This window comes from Hesperophylax consimilis, chromosome 8 (genome assembly GCF_061612785.1).
Source record: "Hesperophylax consimilis isolate HC1 chromosome 8, BYU_Hcon_1.0, whole genome shotgun sequence".
Lineage (NCBI taxonomy): Eukaryota > Metazoa > Arthropoda > Insecta > Trichoptera > Limnephilidae > Hesperophylax > Hesperophylax consimilis.
Window position 1 is genome coordinate 37,715,771 of NC_142843.1, and position 21,549 is coordinate 37,737,319.

General features: G+C 34.8%; 2 protein-coding genes across 3 annotated transcripts; one reads left to right on the forward strand and one right to left on the reverse strand.

The window, feature by feature from the left end:
- Window positions 1–4,485: 4,485 nt before the first annotated feature.
- LOC149422007 (peroxisomal membrane protein 2) lies at window positions 4,486–15,407 on the reverse strand. Of its 2 annotated transcripts, none has more exons than XM_089634220.1 (4): window positions 15,079–15,407; window positions 10,495–10,590; window positions 7,230–7,512; window positions 4,486–6,836 (listed from the first exon to the last, which is right to left on the reverse strand). In XM_089634220.1, exons 1-4 carry the CDS (start codon window positions 15,165–15,167, stop codon window positions 6,660–6,662), a joined length of 645 nt encoding a protein of 214 aa, XP_089490346.1. In that variant the 5' UTR covers window positions 15,168–15,407; the 3' UTR covers window positions 4,486–6,659. The 2 variants fall into 2 exon arrangements, with proteins under 2 accessions (XP_089490346.1, XP_089490345.1); XM_089634219.1 differs by lacking the exon at window positions 15,079–15,407 and adding an exon at window positions 14,651–15,048.
- A 584-nt stretch (window positions 15,408–15,991) lies between these two features.
- On the forward strand, window positions 15,992–21,349 carry thoc6 (THO complex subunit 6). The gene is made up of 4 exons (XM_089634647.1): window positions 15,992–16,366; window positions 16,475–16,861; window positions 20,149–20,308; window positions 21,001–21,349. The coding sequence occupies exons 1-4, from the start codon at window positions 16,263–16,265 to the stop codon at window positions 21,319–21,321; spliced, it is 972 nt and encodes a 323-aa protein (XP_089490773.1). The 5' UTR covers window positions 15,992–16,262; the 3' UTR covers window positions 21,322–21,349.
- Window positions 21,350–21,549: the final 200 nt, after the last annotated feature.

The window sequence follows — 21,549 nt, forward strand, 5'->3', positions numbered from 1 at the left end:
ATGTCCTCAGGTAGGTATCTAAGATCGCTACCATTTCGATATTCTGATTAAATGATAAATATATATATACCAGTAGGCACATACATTACTCATATATATATTCTTTATATACAATATATTACTTTATTTTTTATATAGATAAATACAAATATTACATCTATTAGTGTGTAATTCATTTTTGTTGTTTTTCTTTAATATTCAATTGATATACTTCCATTTCACAGCCCTTCTGTGTCTCCTGGGACCTGAAAATTATTTATAAAAGGAAAACTTACCCCAATCAAGGTATTTCCGGTTGGGTGGTACACAACAACCTTGATGAAGAAAACTACCTAATTAACTGTATTTTCCGACTAATTTCAAATAAATCCTTTGACTATTTATTCCTATGTAATACTTTATTCTTGCCTGAATCATATAAATTAGCTGATAATTAATTTTTCTTCCGAACGAAATCCAAATCCAGAAAACCCGTTGATTTAATAACACCTTTCTAGTTTAGGCTTTGAGTGATAGCTATCTCAAATTCTTTTTCGAAATAGTGGCTTGATGTTTAAAATTCCGATTAGAACGACAAACACCTTTAACACGGTCGCTATGCGCACGATGGGTTTTAATCGATCAATTTATTGATTCTAAATTTCTTTTTATGTAAATTTATAAGAAAATTTTTCCGAATTGCGCAACCTTTTAATTAACTCGATTCTTAATAAATTAAATTTTTTTCGAACTGTTACTTTTAGAACAAAGGTTTGAGCATTTGTTGTTATTTCTTTTTCGAACTGTTTAAGTTGTGTTTATTTTAAACTAAGATGTAAATGTTTATTACTATTATTTTTTTTAAAATTTTTTTTTATCCAAATTGATGTTAAATTATAATTTATTTTTAAATATCAATTCACGAGCACACTCACTCTAGATGAACGACAAAACTCTCAATCGAATTTTAAATTTCACTTGAATGAAATAATTATTTTTAAATTTTGATTTAATTTTTAATTCAGTAATCACTTTTTGCACTTCACTAAACACTTTTTAAGCACTGAGTTTAAATTATATTTATTTTCACTGTTTAACCAAATTAAACTGACTCAACAAAACTTCACTGATGGGATTTCAAAGGAATTTAAACTGAATTTAAAATTTCTAACTTTTCACAAAACTTTCTAAGTCCAGGGACTTGTTCAAAATTTAATACTTAGACTTGTTCAAAATTTAACACTTAGATTATTTCACTAGAATTTTACCAATAGACGTAGTACTGCGACGTAAACTCCGTTTTCAAAAATCTCGACTGACTCCCGAAAACTGGTCTGCACCGCCATTTTATACCTTTCTCAGATTCCAAAAGACGTATCTGAATTTCCTCTGATGATCGATTCTATCTTTTACCAACTCGCAAATCCGAACATACCTACCCCCAATTTCAATTGTCCCTACATACGATCTTCTGTTTTCCGGCTCTGGGTGGTGGTTAATTTTTATCTCACAACTCTAAATCGATAGGGTCCGAATCGGGTAAGTCTGCGTTAGTCGCCCAAGCTTCCTTTGTCCTCCGTTCATACAAAATGTAGTTAAAATCTCATGATTTTGCGTTCCTTTTTTTTCTCAATTCGCGATAGGTCCATCCTCAATAACATATATATAGATCTCAATTTTATGCATCTCGTGCGAAAATTGTTTAAATCCATGCTGAAATCTTTACTACGCATTTTTGAATTTCGATTTGTCTAAATTCTACTTAATTTTATTGTCACCTATATGAGCTTTTCCATTTCCACCCGTACCTTCTATCTCTATGTCGCAGATTTGAGTTTTTCCTTTATCTTTGAATTTTATTTTTATCCGCGACGTTTTCTTGCACAATTTCTTCTTTATTCTTATGTTATTTCTCATAACTCTATAATTACTCATTTTCCAAGTCGTATTTATTAATTTCACGGGTAAATTCGAATTGTATCGCTTTTCTCCACATGGATCATTTCCTATCTCCGTTCTTTACCCTTTCTTTTATCTTTTCTTCACTTTTCCCGATGTGTGTGGTCTCCTGGAAAATTTCATACTTCATTTATTATTAATTAATATATAGTTTTCCACACTTCTATGGGAGATATACCTAATTTGACTCTGGGATATCTGTCACTTTTATTGCCTGACCCAATCTCCGCCCCATCCTCTATCTTTGTCATACAAGATTTCACATAAATTATATGTCTGGACACCTGTTTACGTCTTGAATTTATGTACTACGGTCGTAAATTTAATTTAATTTTAGAGCCATTAGTTTTAATCTCTTTTGCCTTATCTAAATATCTCATAAGCTCCACGTTAAATTTTATTGGTTTTCTAATCGTTTATTACCTTAACGTAAATAAAAATCATGTTCGGATTTCGATTGTTTATCTCCTAAAATACACATGAGACTGTCAACCTTTTATCTCATGTCACTTCTTCTGCAGTCTTGTGTAACTCTAATATCTATCTACCCTAATAATCATGTAAAATGCCTACGTTTCCTGAATTTAATCCATCGCTATATGTTTAGTTTTATTGCCTTCCTCTGATACTCAATTTTCAAGTCCCTAGGACCTTTGTAGCAGCTCAAAATCTCTGTATTATCCTTCCATTCGGTCGCCGCACTTTTCTAAAATGTCTATTTTTTTTGCGAGATTTTCATTCAAAATTGATTTACCAATATGTCCGTTTCATCTTAAATTGATAACGATTAATTTCCATTGTTTCCAAAACTCTCACCTCTCTTTAGTACGATTTTTATCGAACTTGACACCCTCCTTCTATCATAAATAATTGTACTACAGTTGAAAATTCTGCCAGTAATTTCCCTAAGTTTTTCCGCCCTCTCTTATACTATCACGTTTATAATTTTTTCATTGCATTTTTGTGTGTGTGCTTTACAACTTGTAAAACTTCCAAAGCCCTCGATTTCAATGGTTCGATACCTCATAAATGTCTCAGTTATTGTAAACATTCCCAGGACTAGTTCCCTTGAACGTCGATGTTTACTCTATAGTGCATTTACCTCTAATTTTTGTGGGAAAGAAGAAGCCATTACTTATCTTTTTTATCTCCGGGTCCAAAGTTCATTTCTTTTGTCTTCCGTAGACACACGCCTTTCCGTTCACTGATTGGTTACTCAAAATTTTATAGCTTTCGTTTAGATCTAATTGGCTGACACCCTTCAATATTTATTTTCAGGCCTAGATAGGGGGTTCCTTTCTCGTCTTAGACGATTTTACGACCTCTCTGCTTTCGTCCCGGAACCTCGATATAATTCCAACTATTACAGGTGTCTACTGCAAGCAAGCTGGATCAATTCTTTCTCCGCCAGATGTCGTTAGCATGTCCGTTTTCATAAATACTTCGTATATTTTTAATCCGCGAGGTGGGAACTATGGTTTATCTGGTTTCACTGTGATTTAAGCCTTTCATCACAGTTATTATAGCAGTTAAAGCACCTTACCAGGACTTATGCTTTTTGAAATCGATGAAGGCTTAAGAAAAAATTGATGAAAACATCTCAATGGCAGCTTTATTTCTGTTCAGTAAGCAGTTATGGTATTTGACCAATGAAGTTTCTATTTTATCGCTGTTTGACGACGCCGTGGATCAAACAACTAAAATAAAAATGCTCGAAATATCAAAAAAAAAAATTATCAACCCATGACAAACGTTACATCCCATCGAAGGAAGATCTTGATGGTAAGTTTATTAAGTAGTTTAAATTATGTTTTGTATTGAGGTTTTTGTTCATATCATAATTTAGTGACTTTTGTTTCAGAGAAAAATATTTACGACTTCATTTCAGTCAAGAGCAAGTATTTGTTTGATTGTCTGAAAACAGATGCCAGTTCGAACGAACGAATTCCCTACGATGTGGTCAAATAATGCTTCGTATCAAGAAGTCAGAAAGTAGGTGTCGCCGCTGAGGGTAGTGAATGATACAGCTGAAAGAACTGTTAAGTTAATGCCAGATTTTCATGGCTTAATCTCACGGTCGAAGAGGAACAAAAATATTTTTTGTTACGATGCGTTCAGGAACACCGGAAGATTTATCCTGACTGTAAAAAACAAACTATGAAAAAAAAAAAAAAAAAAAACCATTTTTAAATATAAAATACTACATAATTGAACATTTGTGCATTTTTAAATTTTATTTATCCGACAAAAATGAAAGTTGAAAATCCTTCCATATTAACTCTGTACCATATGTTTGGCATCAAGTCGGCACGGGTTGCCGGTGTTTAATCAAAATAATATTTATTATATGAGTTATTAAGATCAAATAAAATAATATAAGAGGGTATGCATATTTAAATTCATGAAAAAAATTCTTCTTTATGTCCTGGGACACCCTAATGTACATACTATCAGATTTTTTTCAGTAAGCAATCTGATAAATATTAATCCCGGCTAACAATAATATGATTGTGACATTAGTTTAGAATTTCAAGAATTAAAACTGCATTTCAGATTTGATCAAAATATAGTTTATTTATAAAGATAAAAAATGTATTAAAATATTACATTTATTGGCATTTTCCCTAAATACATCCCTTGGTCCCTTTAGAAAGATTTAATTATTTGGTAAAATAATACAATACATAAAATACTGAAAATAATCCATGTACCATGGGTCTTCGAAGGTAAAGTGTGATAACTTCGGAATGTGATTCTACATGTTAGTACAAGTAATAAAGATGAAATAACTTTTTTCGAAACCAAGGTAAAAATGTTTACTTTTTGCAAAAAAAAATTCTCATGTACAAAAAACGATGTAATTTAGAAAAAAGTTTATCTTTTTTATTTATACAGGTCATTCCATTACCCTTGAAAAGATACCCTTGCTTGTGTACGTAGTGTATTTTAAAGATACCCTTGCTTGTGTACGTGGTGTATTTTAAAGATACCCTTGCTTGTGTACGTGGTGAATGGATGGATCAAAAAATATTGTTGAATTGAATCGAGAGTCTAAATTTAAACGGAATTGATAAACATCGCTACGCACCCAGTAACTTTGGGCATTTGCAGGGTAAGAGGGGACTGCGGACAGGTGTTCCAAACTAGTTTGAAAAACTTTAGATACTAATGGTGTGCACAAACACATAAAAATGTGGTCTGAAATTACTACACTTTACTTCCGGACACCTTGTACTTAAATATTATTTATCAGATTTTTTAAAAATCTGACTCTAGTATAAGACTATTACCATACCCTATACAAACAGTATTTAAAATTAAACAATTAAGCATTACTAATGCTAGTTATATAATATTAAAATTTTGCTGAAACTTAGATAAACCAAATACAAACATAAAGAATTCCCACCATAACTCATATTTCATAGAATATTTTATGTGACAATCTTATAACGGTTTAAAAAGTATTTCACATCTTATCAAGTCAGACGACAGTCTTATCTTGTGTATGTACAGATAAAGCAGTTCAAATTGCTTGCAAAGGTTCAATGTTCACGTTTAAATTTGGTTACAATTTATGTTTTATAATGGACTGGCCGCGACAATACAGACTGACTTTTGACCCCACTTTGCAGGGGTCTAGCATTCATTAAATGCATGTATCAAGTTGAAAAATATATAAGAATTAAAAATAAAAATCTAGCAAAACCTTTTGTCGATTGTCATGTTTTTATTATTCATCAGTATTGTATGCAAAAAAAAATAACAGATTTGCATTGTATACATTTACAAATTTGTTTTTACTTTATTAATAGTTCAAACAAAACTCGTTTTGTGCAACTTGTGCATTTTTTTATAATTTGTGGTTGAATAACATAAAACATATGTAATTTCTTGTATGTATTTCTAAAATTTGTTTCCATAAGCGATAGATAAGTCAAGTACAACAAAGTTGTCAGTCTGTTCAACATCAGGAGCAGTGGCGGCTTGTACTCACAAAAATGGGTGATGCGTTAAAAATATTGTCATCCCCTACACTATGTAAAGATGTTAGCAATTTGCTCCAACGCTCCTTAGCGCTAGCCACCACCGGTCAGGAGTAAGTCTCAAATCTTAGCATGGTCTTTAACTCATGGTGTGTCTCTCTTATCAACTCTGGCACTTTTACACAATCAAAGAGTCCGATCACTTCACCAGTGGGTCATGAGCGTGTAATGAACATGTAAAATGATCAATCGAACCAGCTCTAGTCTAGACCAAGTTGACAATGAATCATTCAAACTCGTTGTGTTATGAATTGTTTATGTATACATATATATGAAAACTAAAGATTGAAACATCTCGGATAATCCACCAGTTTTTCTCATTAATGAAGCCACATTTTTTATTTGTTACCAATAAAAAAAGTTTTAAAAAAATATAATACTTTGGACACTGCTTGGTAATCACCATTCTGATTATTTGTAAGTTTATCACTTAAATATATTTTATAGGAATTCTGCGCAGTAAATAAATAAAATTCAAACCACCCATTTTACAAAAAATATATTTAGAATGATAAACCAATACTTTTTGTGATAAAAATTCCCAGATTACAAATAACCTGACAATATTTGTAAATCTTCTACTACTATCACAGTAAGCGGAAAATGTTAGAAAAGGACTTAGCCAGCCGGGGAATTGAACGAATGAAAGCGTTTTGTAATACAGAAATATAATTATTAAAACTCTTCCGCTTCTTTCTTTCTGCTTTCTTCTTCTCTTTTGCGCTCTTCAGCTAATTTTCTGATAGCTGCTATTTTTTTAAATTTGTCTTCACGTTTCGACACAACCTTCCGAACAGAAGCCAAATACATAACCCAGAAGAATCCAATCATGTTGCCAAACAGCACTCTGAACTGAAAACATAATGAAACATTAACATATATTAATTTATTTGAAAGGTTGTAGTTCCAGAAAGCAGACCTAGAAATTCCAGACAGAAAAGGTTGTGCAAATACCATGATACTGTTGGAGAGTTTTTGCTGAAATTAGCCAATGGATATTCTTTTAATTTGTATTTCAGTATTATTTGTTTATTTGCATCTAGGTACAGAAGAACATGTATAGGGCGAAATATGATTTAAATCTTCAAAGTCAGACGATTGTTATGATTTTTGATGCACCTACCCTGATGGACCTTACAAGGCTGCCCCGGCAAAAAGTTAGCTCGAAGAGCAGAAAGCGCAAGTTAAAATAAGCAACGATGGTATACATATTAATGTATTAAAATTAAATGTTGATTCACTCACCATGGGGGGAACAAACTTCAAGTTGATTATCTGCAGAACAGTGATATACTTCCAATTGGCGTACACCAATCTCTGTGTAAGCATGAGAGAGGAATTGAAGGAAGTCAGATAAGACTTTCCCTCCATTAAGGAGATCATGTAGAGCTGGAAGAACTGGAAGCTGGGCATGTATACCACACGCTCCAAAAGTAGCTGACAGAACAATGAGCAGCAAAATTTTTTCCTGTCAAAATACTGCAGGAAGGTGAAGAAGTAGTGCGGTACGGCTCCTCCAAACAGTAACCTACAACACATCAAAAGGTTACCTCCTGACACATGTACCAATTATAACCTACAACACACCATAAGAAGGTTACCTCCTGATACATGTACCAATTATAACCTACAACACACCATAAGGTTACCTCCTGACAAATGTACCAATCATACCTACAACACACCACAAGGTTACCTCCTGACAAATGTACCAATCATACCTACAACACACCACAAGGTTACCTCCTGATACATGTACCAATTATAACCTACAACACACCATAAGGTTACCTCCTGACAAATGTACCAATTATAACCTACAACACACCATAAGGCTACCTCCTGACAAATGTACCAATCATACCTACAACACACCATAAGGTTACCTCCTGACACATGTACCAATTATAACCTACAACACAGCATAAGGTTACCTCCTGACACATGTACCAATCATACCTACAACACACCATAAGGTTACTTCCTGACACACGTACCAATCATATGATGTCTCTGTATTCATTGTGTGGGTCAGCTGAGAGCTGTCTTGTAACCTCTCTTTCTGTTTTTGAGAAAGGGGTATTGAAAAAAGGTTACAACGGATCTATCAACGGTATGCCCGCATAATATTATAAAACTGTTAATTGTATTCATTGAAGAAAATAATATTGACCCATTCTGTCCAAGCCGCCATAATTTAAGGCGGCTATCTTAGAAGGCCTTCTGTCCAAGCCGCCATAATTGAAGGCGGCTATCTTAGAAGGTCTTCGTAGGTCTCTATGAACAATAGTGCGTGTTGCTTTTACGTCCAACAGATGGCGTAATTTTGAAAAAAAAATCATTTTTGTTCAACAAATGGTGCTGTTTTTCAAAAAGCATGTTTTACCTGTCACGGGGGACATCTTTATAATATGTGTATATAATAACTCACACATATTCTAATGCAACTTTGTGTCAAAATTTCAAAGCGGTGAATTTCATTGGTGAAGAACTTTGGGAGATTTAAGATTTTGAACAAATGAATATTTATATAGGTTAGAACCATTTCGTGAAATAATCGATATTGAGGATTTCTTTTATTAACTAAAGGGGAATTCCTGCAGTCTGTGATTCTTTTTACTTTGTATACACGTAGCAAACATGGCTGGAAGATTGAATCTTAGTGAAATAGTGGATATTCTGGCAGAGTCTGATGAATCAGACAGCCAGGACTGCACCTTGATTTGACCTTGCGGAGGATACCAATGATTCGGAGACAATAACAAGTGGAAACGAAGATTTACCAGCTTCAACGTCAGTTGTTGCGAGTACAAGTGATGTTCCCTCTTCTAAAGTGCGAAAAACGGATACTGGATTGTGGGAATGGAAAGATTTGAGTGATCCTGCGAAAGATCCCATTCGCGGGAAGACCAAGATTGTTCAGAACTGCCATGAAGGCCTTGAAGGAAAATTGCACAGATTGAACTGCAAAGAGTGCCAATGGTGCCAAGTAGCACTGCATATTCCAGAGTGCTTCAAGGAGTACCACACTGTACAGAATTTAGGCTAAGATAGTGTATTATTATAATTATTTTTTATGCTTTTCTGTTGTATATTATTATACTATTTATTTATAGAACCCTCATAAATAACATATTTACTTACTAAAAATTAAATATATTAACAATAAAGTTGAAATTTTTACTACATATATTCCGGACAAGTTAGCACCAACATTAGTTCAGTTACTGTGGTCAGTTTCAGTCAAAATAATTTTGGATGGAATGGGTTAAAAAATCTCACCGGGACAAAACAGAGGGTCTGGGTTCGTTAACAGTTGCAACCGTTACCTTTATAATTTTATGTGTCTTTTCCTGTCTCATTTTTCGTTCAGATTTGTTAATATTATCTTATTCAATGATTAAATATTACAATGAGGTTTATAAGTTATTCCAATAATTGAATATTCATCCTAGATCAGTCATACTCAACTTGCGGTCCACGGGCAGCATGCAGCCCACCAAGCTTTCATGTATGAACATTTGATCTGATAATCAAGAAATAAACATCTCGACATCTAAAATCGCACTAATTTCGAAATAAACGGATAATTTTATCCAGTTTTCAGTTATTTTTTTACATTATGAGGTGTAGTTAATATGACCATACATCCTGTTCTGAGACCATGCAAGTTTCAGAACTATGTGCCAACAATTTCACTTTCCTTTTGTTATTGATTGAAGATTTTGTGTTATAACTTTTAGAATGAAATGTATTATGATAAAAGTAATACATATTCATAATTTTTTTAATACTTATGTGTCTATTTAATAATAACTTGAACCCTCCAGGGGTTGAAGGAACCAATCGTTGTCCCAGTGCTTATTTGTCCAAACGACCAATTACCAAATTTTACAGGAGTGGATTTTTTCTATCTTTATTTCAATGAAACATTAAAATATGTGTTTAAGATGAAGCTATTTTCGTAAAGGTAACATTACCAAGTAATTCTTGGTAATGTGACTAATTTTTGATAGTTTTAATTTGCTAATTGGTCGTTTGGACAAATAAGCACTAGGGCAACACAATGGTAAAGGTGTGTTGTGCACAAATGGTATGTTGCGGCCAGCGTAACATTGCAAACATAGGAATGCAACTTGAGAAGAAAAAAGGTTGAGTATGGTTGTTCCTAGACTGTTAATTGTAAACTGCAAATCATGCTGTTGCCACAATGCGCTCCTCTAGCAAACAAGCAACAAATTATAATTATAGAAAAGTACAATATAAATGATCAATATAAATGTAGTGCAGCGTTTCACTTTAAATCTTTACGAAAAAGGTTCAATTCCACTGAAAATAATATTATTGAAAATATGATTGAGTTGTTGGATATTGTAAAATAATATTATCTCGTAGAGCGACACATATTTAGTAATAAATAAGATAATATTTGTTTGTTTCAAGTTCAGGAAATTCAGTTTGGTCACTTAAGATAATTGTGTTTTTGAAAAATAGTTTTTAAAATGCTTACCCGAACAATCCATATACCAAGACATTCTTATAATTGTATTTCTTTTCTCCTGCGATTGTCTGAGATGACAAATTGGCTATCGACGAAAGAATACCACTGGAAAAAATAGTTGATAACAATTAAAGTTAGCCATAAGTTATAGGTTGTTTAAATAGACTATATTTATATAGTCAGTAATAAGATAGAACATAGGAATTAATATTTGTACAGCGAGTACTGTACAAGGTTGAGGTGACTTCACAAAAACGACGGTAGATAAATTATTCAATTGTTCAAAAATTATTATCGTTGGCCAAAATAAATATGTTTATGTGTGTACAGAACATACAATGTTATATTTTTATGGATGATACCCTGTTCCCTCGTGGGGTCTTCAGGAAACTAAAGGGGAGTGGAATCATTCATCGTGGGGCCTTCGGGGAACCAAGGAGGAGTGGAGAGGAGAGATGAGGCCACCTCTGTGAACTCTCCCCTTGTGGGGCCTTCGGGGAACCAAAGGGGGGTGGAGAGAGATGAGGCTCTCTTCCCCTGTGAGGCCTTCTAGGAACCAAGGAGTATTGGAGAGGAGAGATGAGACCTGGGAAGACACATTGCGGAACCAGAAGATATGGCCACATATCCAAAGACAACCCTGGTGAACTTTATAAACAGGACCGGGTGACTGTTAAAGGAATGAGGTAAGATGGGAGATAGAACAATGGGCCTATGGCCTAAGTGCTCACGGGAACTATATGTATACCGTCTCCGCTTTATAAATAAATAAATATTTTTATGGGTGCTCAGAACATAGAATATTATATTTTTATGGGTGTACGGAACATTATATTCGTACATAAAAATAGTAACATTGCAAAAGTATATAGTAAGCTGTTATTAACATTTGAAGAGTTATATAATTTTTTCACATAATTTGTATACTCTTTACAAGTTATTACTTGGTGTCATAATTTGTATACTCTTTACAATACAGGGTGTCCTGTGGTAAAGTGCACAAACTAAGGGAGGTGAGTCTACATGATGGTACAAGTAAAAAAGATTAATAACTTTTTCGAAATTCCATTGTTTTTTCCAATACAAAAATATTTCAACGTACTATCCCCCTATCTAACACAAAATTTATTGAAAAACTCGCTACAATCAAATCTATTGCAATAAATAACGGATATGCCCATACCTTAATTAATAACATCATTGCAAAATGAACTACGATTCATATCTACTAATAAATTCCTGTATAATAGTATATCCAACACCAGAGTCAATAAAATCCACAGTTGGCGTAAATTTTATTAATTGATAATTTTTCATTCTCTTGTGTTTCAAAATTTCCAATAGAAATTAAAGCCGCTTTCTAGGAATTAGTTGTTTCTTGTAGTAATTGTTGAAACAAAGTGTAATTTTCATAATCTGTGCCTCACAGTGCGGCAGTTAGGGAATGATTAGCAAATATTTTTCCATAGAATAATATTTATTTAACAAACAATTCAACTTTTTTACCTGAAAACTATCCTAAAATGTTAGAACTTCGAAAAAATAATTTATCTTTTTTACTTTCGTTAATAATAATATAATATTTGGCTAATTTATATAGCGCCGTTTTTTGTAAAATCACCTCAAGGGGGGCTGTACAAATATATTTATTAAATAGTTAATACATACTAGAACTACTGACTTAAAACTAGTGACTTACATCTAAGAAATATATCTAGTGACTTACGACTAAGGTCTATAACTACTATCTTATCGACATATATATTTAAACATGTAAAAACTTACAACTAACATTAATATTAACAATCTAATTTTACAAGCGCCAGAAGAAGAAGGAATTTCTATAATATTAGGGTGGTTTTATAATTAATTTTAGAACACGGGTGCAAAATGTGCTCAATGAGTTAGCTGGATATATATCAAAAGGAAAAAACAAAAAGGAAAAAAAATGCAATATTTGGATAGAATGACGGATTTATGAAAATGAGTGTCTGAAAAAGTGAAGTTTTAGTTCGGATCTAAATTTTCTTGGGCTGGTTGTACATCTCAATTCCATAGGAAGTTCCAAGCCTTAGGGCCGGATGACTATGAATGCGCGATCACCAAACTTAGTGTTCGGATTTCGCTTAGGCTCTTTCAACCTTCCAATTGCAGATGAAGTCGCTGATCTAAGAATTGACTGCCTCAGACCAGTATTTTCCAGAATGCATAGCTCAGAAATATAGATTAACGCCATTTCGTTGATAGCTTTAAACACCATCCAACATAGCTTTACTGGATCCTTTCAGGACACTTCAGCCAGTGAGATTTCAGAGGTGTTCCGAAATGTGCGAAAACTTGGGTACCCCAGTGATTAGCCTTGCAACGGCGTTGAACACTGATTGTAGTTTATCAGTTTGACATCTAGGAAGACTTGCATAGATGCTGTTGCAATAGTAAAGACGTGATACTATATGTATATGAGTTGCCTCTGTTGAAAGGTTACTACGAACTGACTTAAGTTGTCTTAGGTAGAAGAACCTCGTGCTAACGGTCTTATTTACCTGACTTTTTAACGAAAGGTCTGAATCCAGATAAACTCCCAGAAGTTTGACGGTGGTTTTAGCAGTTACGTCGTTGCCGGAAATAGCAATTGATGAGTTGTCTATTTGTGGCTGCCCAGAGAAACTCCGTTTTCAAAGGATTTAGCTTAATTTATTTTGAGGACATCCAGAGAGTGATTGCTTTTAGACACTCAACTGTGCGAATTTTAAGGCCGTCGATCTCATTTGGTGAGCAGTAAAAGTATACTTGCTGATCGTCAACATAACAGTGAGATAAAAGACCAAATGACTCGATAATTTTTGCGACGTCATTTGTAAAGAGAATGAAGAGAAGTGGACCCAAAACCGGATCCCTGTGTTACCCCCGAAGAGAGTTTTGTGAAGTTGGACTGTTTATTTCTAACCTTCACTGCTTGCGAGCAATTGGCTGGATAGGATTTTAGCCACTTTTTGTTAGAATATAAACCAAACTCTACTTCTAGTAACTTAATGAGAAAGTCATGGTCAATGGTATCAAATGCAGCGCTCGTATCTAAAAGTGCAATAAGTGCTAACTTACCTGACTCTATGGCAAAGGTTATATCTGACAGGACACAAAGTAATCCGGTTTCTGTTGAGTGGAACCTCCTATTTGCAATTTGATGATTGATAATTAATTTATTCAGTTTTAATCGGGAGGTTATTTGAGAAGCCACAATTTTTTCTAGTAGTTGCTACGAAAGGCAGATTTAATACAGGTCGATAATTACCCAAGTTGTCGACATCAAGCTGTGGTTTTTTAATAATTGGGGTAACTACCACAGACTTAAGTGGCTCCGGGAAGTCACCTGTGCTTAGGGACTTATTAAACACGTGAACCAGGAAGGGGGCTAACACGTTGCAACATTTCTTGAGAAGCCACGTTGGGATAGGGTCAAGAGCACATTGTTCGTTTGGCAAACTCAGGATCAACTTTCATACTTCTTCCAGCGTTGTAGGTTTAAAGGATAACAGTATCCCTGTGGAATTGGCGGTAAATATTGGCGGAGGGGCAGAAGATGTGGAGGCGCGTATGGTTTCTATTTTTTCACAGAAAAACTTAGATAATTTCTGTAGCAGTTTGAACAGTATTGATAGTTTTGACTGAGTTCCGGAGACGTCGTGGATTTTTCCGCTCAGAGTCAATTTTGTTGATCCAATAATCGGATCTTTTGGCACTTATTTTGCTTATGCTTTGTTATCATGTAGAATCACCTCCCGAAGTTGGTGCATGTTACCCATGGACACCTCGTGTTATCATAGAATGTCCTTATATATTTAGAACAGATTTAATTTTGGGTTCATCTAGATTCTAGACTATCAGAACGACTCTAGAATACAATGATGCTTTTAGAAGTTTAGAGCTCTGAGAGTGTAGCCCTTGGACTAGATTAAACCGTTGAACGGGATACATTATATTGCACTATATTATTTACTTTTACTTTGGAAGAAAATGTACACTATATTTATTATCAGGATCGTTAAAAATGGTTAATGTCCATTATAACTTGTTTTCCGTTCTGGGTAAAATCTTCTGTTCCGATTTCACATTTATCTGAATGGTGTTATCCAGGTAAGTATAATTATTTGAGATTCGCACATACCTTGTCAGAGATTTGGTCTTGATGGGATGTAGGTATAAGTTTTGCAAATACGATGCCGTAAAATCGATAAGTGGCTTTGACAGCATCATTTCTATAGGATTATTTTTAAAATATCAAGGCAAACAGCTTTAGTTTAGCTTTCACTGCACATAGAAAAATGTTAAATGCTTATCAATCGACACATAGATAACGAAACCAAGGCGCCATTCTGGTAGACTGGTGTTATGCTATGATAAGCTTGTTTTATTATATTCTTTATTTTTACTTTGGAAAAAAATGTATACTATATTTATTATCAGGATCATTAAAATTGGTTAATGTCTCATTACAACCTGTTTTCCGTTCTGGGTAAAATCATCTGTTTGATTATCACATTTATCTGAATGGTTTCATCCAGGTAAGCATAATTATTTGAGATTCGCACATACCTTGTCAGAGATTTGGTCTTGATGGGATGTAGGTATAAGTTTTGCAAATATGATGCCGTTAAATCGATAAGTGGCTTTGACAGCATCATTTCGATAGGATTATTTTTAAAATGTCAAGGAAAACAGCTTTAGTTTAGCTTTCACTTCGTATATAAAAACGTTAAATGCTTATCAGTCGATACATAGATAACGAAACCAAATGCTTATGATACGCTCGTATCTCGCGTATTTAAAAAAAAATCCAACTTTATTATCTGACGCATAAATAAACTACTCAATGCTTCTCAATCTGACGCAATCTGACGTTAGGGTACGTATACATTTTGACATTTGCGAAACGAAACGCGAACCGTACCACGAATTACGGGAAAGAAACGAAGCAACTGCAAGCAGCGTTTCGCGCCATTAGCGGTTGCTTTGGTTCTTTCCATAAATGAACCACTCGCCCAATCACATACGTACATAAGTTAAACATAACCATAGATATACCAATCACACTATAACTGTCAACTGTCATAACCAAAATTGCCATATTCCAAAAATGAAAACCAAGTTTTAGGGGTAAAAAAATAACATTTTTTACGTACTTTTTATTGAGAATTTAAGAAGGTATGTAAGTATTTTTTCCGTAATCCTGTAAAAGCAATAATTTAAAAAAAAAATCTTTCAATAAAGTTGAAAAAGATTAACAATTGTAAAATGATATTAAAAATTGTTTTCGTATTTTAAGTTTTTCGATGAGGGAAATGAAGTTCTCCGATAAGTCTAAAAAAATGTTTTCTATATAGTTTACAGTACCATAATGATTTGTTTTTGGGGTATTATGCCGTGTTGCGCTACCTCCTTCTTTAGCCAACGTTTCAGACAGCATTGCAGTGTCCATCATCAGGGCAGATGTGTAATCAAAAAATGTGTAAATAAAGTTTACAGTATCTATGATTTCTAACTGTCAAAATATAAAGATAAAGGTTATATTGTGATTGGTTTATTTATGGTTATATTGTAAATGGGTTATGTTTTGTTTAGCGGCTTGTTTGTGTTATTATATTTCTCCTGACGCCGGTAATAAATAGTTATTGTCTGATAACTCCTGAGCAGTGAGTGAAAGTAGTGTGATTATAAAAAGCTTCAAATTCTCAAAGATCATAATATAATACCAACCACCGCAATAAGGCGTCGCTAAAATGTTGGATAAATCCTTTTACAACACAGTTCTTTCTCAAACCTTTTCGGCATGTGGAAAATATCTGCTGGCGGGAAATAGTTATGGACAAATCGCTATTTACAAGTAATATTCCATTGAGTACTCTTTATACCTTTACGGTATTTAAAATTAATGTAAAATATTCTTTTAAACATTAATAAGTATTTGTTTATAACTGTCTTACCCTTTCAGTCTTGACAAGGTTCTGAATCCCAACTTCGATGACTTCACGTACAGCAACAAGCCAGAGCAGACCCTCACCGTGGACAAGGATGTCCAGATCTGTTCCATGGCTTCGACGGAGAAATTCCTCGTGGTGGGAACCCATGGCGAGATCAGTGGTTGGGACTGGAGCTGCCTAAAGGACAAGGCTCCCAAACCCTCGTGGAAGATAGCTCTCCCTGGAGGGGGATCCATCCTAGACCGGGTGGACGTCAACTCCCTCTGGTGGAGTGAGGAACAAGAGTTGATGTTTGCCGGCTGCGGGGATAATAATATTTACGCTTTTAATCTTGAAGAGGGAAAGATTGTGCGGACTTTCAAAGGACATGAGGATTATATTCACTCAATACATGGATTGTAAGTTTATACACGGTGTCCGGAAACTAGTGGTATAAGCGGAAAAACTGGAGAATCTATATCACACTTTCTGGATGATCTGAGCATTTCGATACTTAAAATTAATTTAGTTAAAAACATTTTTTTTTTGGTTCCATTTATTAGGTTCAACTTATTGAACCCAACCTAACCTTGACTTTTACATTACAATTGCTTAAAAATCATTGCTTTAATCAATCAAGCTTTGTATTTTTAAACACAACTATTTGAATTTCTCTTTTGTTTTCGGTAATGAATGAAAGTAAATCTTGGAAGCGGAAATTAACCAACTTAACCTCTCTGTTGAAAGGTTCCTACGATCTGACTTAATTTGTCTTAGGTAGAAGAACTCCAGAAAAACTCCCTTAAGTGTGACAGTTGTTTTAGCAGTTACGTAGTTGCCGGAAATAGCAATTGGTGAGTTGTCTATGAAATGTTGGCGTCTGTTTGTGGCTGCCCAGAGAAACTCCGTTTTTGAAGGATTTTGCTTAAGTTTATTTGAGGACATACAGAGAGTGATTGCTTCTAGACACTCAGCTATCTCATTTGATGCTCAGTAAAAGTATACTTGCTGATCGTCAGCATAACAGTGAGATAAAGGACCAAATGGCTTGATAATTTTTACGACATCATTTGTAAAGAGAATGAAGAGAAATGGACCCAAAACGGATCCTTGGGGTACGCCTGAAGAGAGTTTTGTGAATTTGGACTATTTATTTCCAACCTTCACTTCTTGCGAGCGATTGGATACATGGGATTATGGCCAATTTTTGATGTTAGAATGTAAACCAAACTTTACTTCTAGCCTCTTAATGAGAAAGTCACGGTCGAAATGCAAATTGATGATTGGCAATTAATTTATTCAGGTTTAAGTGGGAGGTTATTTGAGAAGCCATAATTTTTTTCTGTTAGTTTAGCTACAAAAGGCATATTTGATACAGGTAGATAATTAATCAAGTTGTCAGCATCAAGCTGTGGTTTTTAATAATTGGGGTAACTACTGCAGACTTAAGTGGCTCTGGGAAGTCACCTGTGCTTAGGGACTTATTAAACACATGAACCAGGAAGGGGGCTAACACATTGCAACATTTCTTGAGAAGCCACGTTGGGATAGGGTCAATATTGTTTGTTTGGCGAACTCAGAATCAACTTTCCTACTTCTTCCAGCGTTGTAGGTTTAAAGGATAACAGTATCCCTGTAGAATTGGCTGTAAATTTTGGCGGAGGGGCAGAAGATGTGGAGGTGCATATTGTTTCTATTTTTGCACAGAAAAACTTTAAAAAGGCCTGCAATGTAATTTCTGTAGCAGTTTGAACAGTATTATCAGCAATGATAGTTTTGACTGAGTTCAAGAGACGTCGTGGATTTTTTCGCTCAGAGTCAATTTTGTTGATCCAATAACCGGTTCTTTTGGCACTTTAAATGTCAGATTTATGACATTTGAAAACACTTGGATTTTTTTAATCAGTGGAATGCCGATAGGTCACTAGAGAACAAGAAAGCATTCTAATATTTTCCTTTTTAGAATAATTTGCGATGCTATTTTGACCTTAATGCTTTGAAGAATGTTTGAAATACAAAATCGGCATCCCTTGCGCCGGTTAAACTTTAGATTCCACTTTTGATTTTTATGAATGGCGCTTGAAGGCTTAAAAAATATTTTTCTGTTTTTTGTTCCGGCCTTCAACGGGTTAAATTGTATTGAACTGTAGATCTCTGTGATTTGTTGATTATTGAATAACAGTAGTTATGTTTGGACTGTACAGATTTTTTAATTTGCTGAATCATCATAAACCTCAGAACATGAATCACAGATAATAGAAACAAAGGGAGATAATACGACATTTAACCTTTTGAACGCGTTAATTTGCTCAGTTTTATCTATACCCGTACGCGGTACATATTTTCAAATACCTATGCACGCAATTAAATGTCAAATTATAGCATTCTGGCATTATTTATTGAAGTACATATATAGACAGAACAAATTATTCTCCACAATAAGAAAACAAATCCTCGTGTGTCAACACTCTTAGATGTTTATAAAAACAAAAACATAAAATTTCATACCAAGACGTACCGTATCTTTTGAATGTGGTCCCGCTATTCACTCGGCGTGTGTGTACTTAGGCCACTGCGTTCATAGACACAAGTGGGAAACCATGTTCACTTATCATTTTTAGTTATGAAAAGTTGTGAATGACATACTAGTACTAACGCCATCCGTTGACAAAAATGTAAACTGAAGGACTAAAAGGCGCGAAGAGGCGCACTTGATTATCGATCTTTTTTTATGAAATACAATTTTATTTTTGAGAAATTCTTGTAGATGTCAGCATCGTGATAGTTCTACGAATGTCCAAGTGAGCATTTATGACGAAAGAGCGCTGGAATATCGGCCGTCAAAGTTTCCGTATCAACTGTTGATACAGCCGCGTGTGAGTATAGACTTTTTGCCGTAACAACAGTTGATACGGCCGCGTGCAAAGAGTTAAGCGTGCCGAATGTCACCGAGCTATATTAAACTGCATGAGCCAATCGAAGTCATATGTTTGGTGTATATGTAAAAATAAATGCGGGGCTCTGCTGTGCGTAGATGCCATCTGCAGTAGTATGGTTGTATTTTATGTGCACAGTTTCATATTCTCAGTATTGCCCTGGTTAAAGACCACCTTTTAGAATCGAAGCATTGCTTGAAATGGCTTTAGCATTTTTTTGTGACCAGATCTGAATAACAAAACAAGGTCCTCACCCATCTCCTTCCCCTCCCACTCCTCTCAGCCACACAACATACCAATGTATGATGCCCTAGGTCTACTGGCTCAATATACAATAATATATATAATTTGTTACATTTTTATTGCAATTAAATATCATGGTCACCCTACATGTTTACAGCATTATATTGTAATGAATAGGCTGATAGGTACCATGTAGGTATCCAATTCGCAGAAACGTCAATGTAACAATATTGTTATCTTAATATTTGAATTATTTTTTTTTAATATTTGTACTATTTTAAATCTCTTATAATCTTTGTACTATTTTTTTAATATTTTGTAAAATTATTAACCTCAACACAGGCTTGTCCTAGTGAGGTTAAAAATTATAACTTTAAAAAAAAGATACAATGTAAAGAAACGATAAATAAATAAAAATACAGTTGGGACTCTTGTGCGGTGTTCATATTAAAAAAGGCCACAACATAAATCGTTGGAACAAAAATAATCCAAAATTTCTGTAAATTAATGTGGATAACTTCTGACAGGAACTCCAACTTGATATCAGCCGGTGAAGACGGGCTAGTGTGTATATGGGACAGTCGGACGCAGGCCTTCAATAGCTTTGAGCCCCACTCGGAGAGCAAGCTGGCCCGACCAGACCTCGGCAAGTGGATCGGAGCCGCTTCTTTGGGAGAAGACTGGATAGTAAGTTATTTTTTAATGATAAACTAATGTTTATAAGACAAGGTTTTATGCATAGCATAAAGGATAACAAATAATTATAAGCAATAATTAGTCGCCTGAAATATCAATACAAATTGAAAATATCTCCCGATTAAAAATAAATGCCGCCAACTGAAATTAAAATTGAACCCGTGCCTATAATATAAAATATTTCACCAATAAATTAAGATATTATATGTCTCGACGCCATCTAGTGAGAAATTTAGCACTAACAAAGCCTTTCCTACAAAAATAAAGTTGGTTGTTTACAGGTGGAAAAAATATAATAAGCAGTAATTGTTGATTGAGGTACTAGTACATATTGAATCATTTGGCGGGTTGGAAATAAGCCGACATAGCTCAGTGGTTTCAGAGCACCTGACCGGACATCAGAAGGCACGGGTCAATTCCCTTTATTGCTTATACAGTGTGGAACAGCAGGGATTCGGATATTAATTTATTGAGATACAATAGCTTTGCTGCTATTGGCATATAATATTTCTCTCTTTGTAAGTATTACTTCTATAAGAGCCTCCATGGCTTGCTAGTATAAGCAGCATAAGAATTTTGAGTCACCGCCTGAATCATTCAGAATTGCCACTTGATTTTGGCAGTAAAAATCAGTGGGAATTTATCCTTTGAATTATCTTAATCAATTTGATGCATTCTGTTAGATCTGCGGTGGAGGCCCCCGGCTGGCGCTCTGGCAGATCCGCTCGCTGCAGCCCACCACGGTGTTCGACCTGCCCGACCGCGGCATGCATGTCGCCTACTTCCACGACGACTGCATCATCGCCGGCGGCTGCGCCCCGCACCTCTACCAGCTCGGCTACTCCGGTGACACGCTCGCCAGCATCCCCGTGTCGGCCACCACGGTCTACAGCGCCGTCTGCCAGAGCTCCCCCCACCGCGTTTTCACCATCGCCGGCTCCAGCCCCAACATTGATCTGTGCACCACCTTTAATTACGCAGATCAGGTTCTAAGCTTTAATTGATGATAGACATTTTTTAAATAAATTTATTTTAAGCGCACAAATTTGTTTTTTTGATTTTCGTAAAACTGCGTTATTTCTTCTAAGTATAGCTAAAGCCGAGGTTTAATAAAAAAAATTATCCAGCTTAAACTTACACAGTTACAGCTCACAGCTGGTCACAGTTATAGCTGGTCACAGTTACAGCTCACAGCTGGTCACAGTTACAGCTCACAGCTGGTCACAGTTACA

Bases quoted from the DNA above. Each gene is read 5' to 3' on its own strand.
- LOC149422007 (XM_089634220.1), bottom strand. From the start codon at position 15,167: ATGATGCTGTCAAAGCCACTTATCGATTTAACGGCATCATATTTGCAA. The intron at 10,591-15,078 runs GTATGTGCGAAT...TATTTTTTCCAG, and splicing joins AAGACCAAATCTCTGACAAG to TGGTATTCTTTCGTCGATAG. The intron at 7,513-10,494 runs GTAAGCATTTTA...GATGTGTTGTAG, and splicing joins TTGGTATATGGATTGTTCGG to GTTACTGTTTGGAGGAGCCG.
- thoc6 (XM_089634647.1), top strand. From the start codon at position 16,263: ATGTTGGATAAATCCTTTTACAACACAGTTCTTTCTCAAACCTTTTCG. The intron at 16,367-16,474 runs GTAATATTCCAT...TTACCCTTTCAG, and splicing joins GGACAAATCGCTATTTACAA to TCTTGACAAGGTTCTGAATC. The intron at 16,862-20,148 runs GTAAGTTTATAC...AACTTCTGACAG, and splicing joins ATTCACTCAATACATGGATT to GAACTCCAACTTGATATCAG.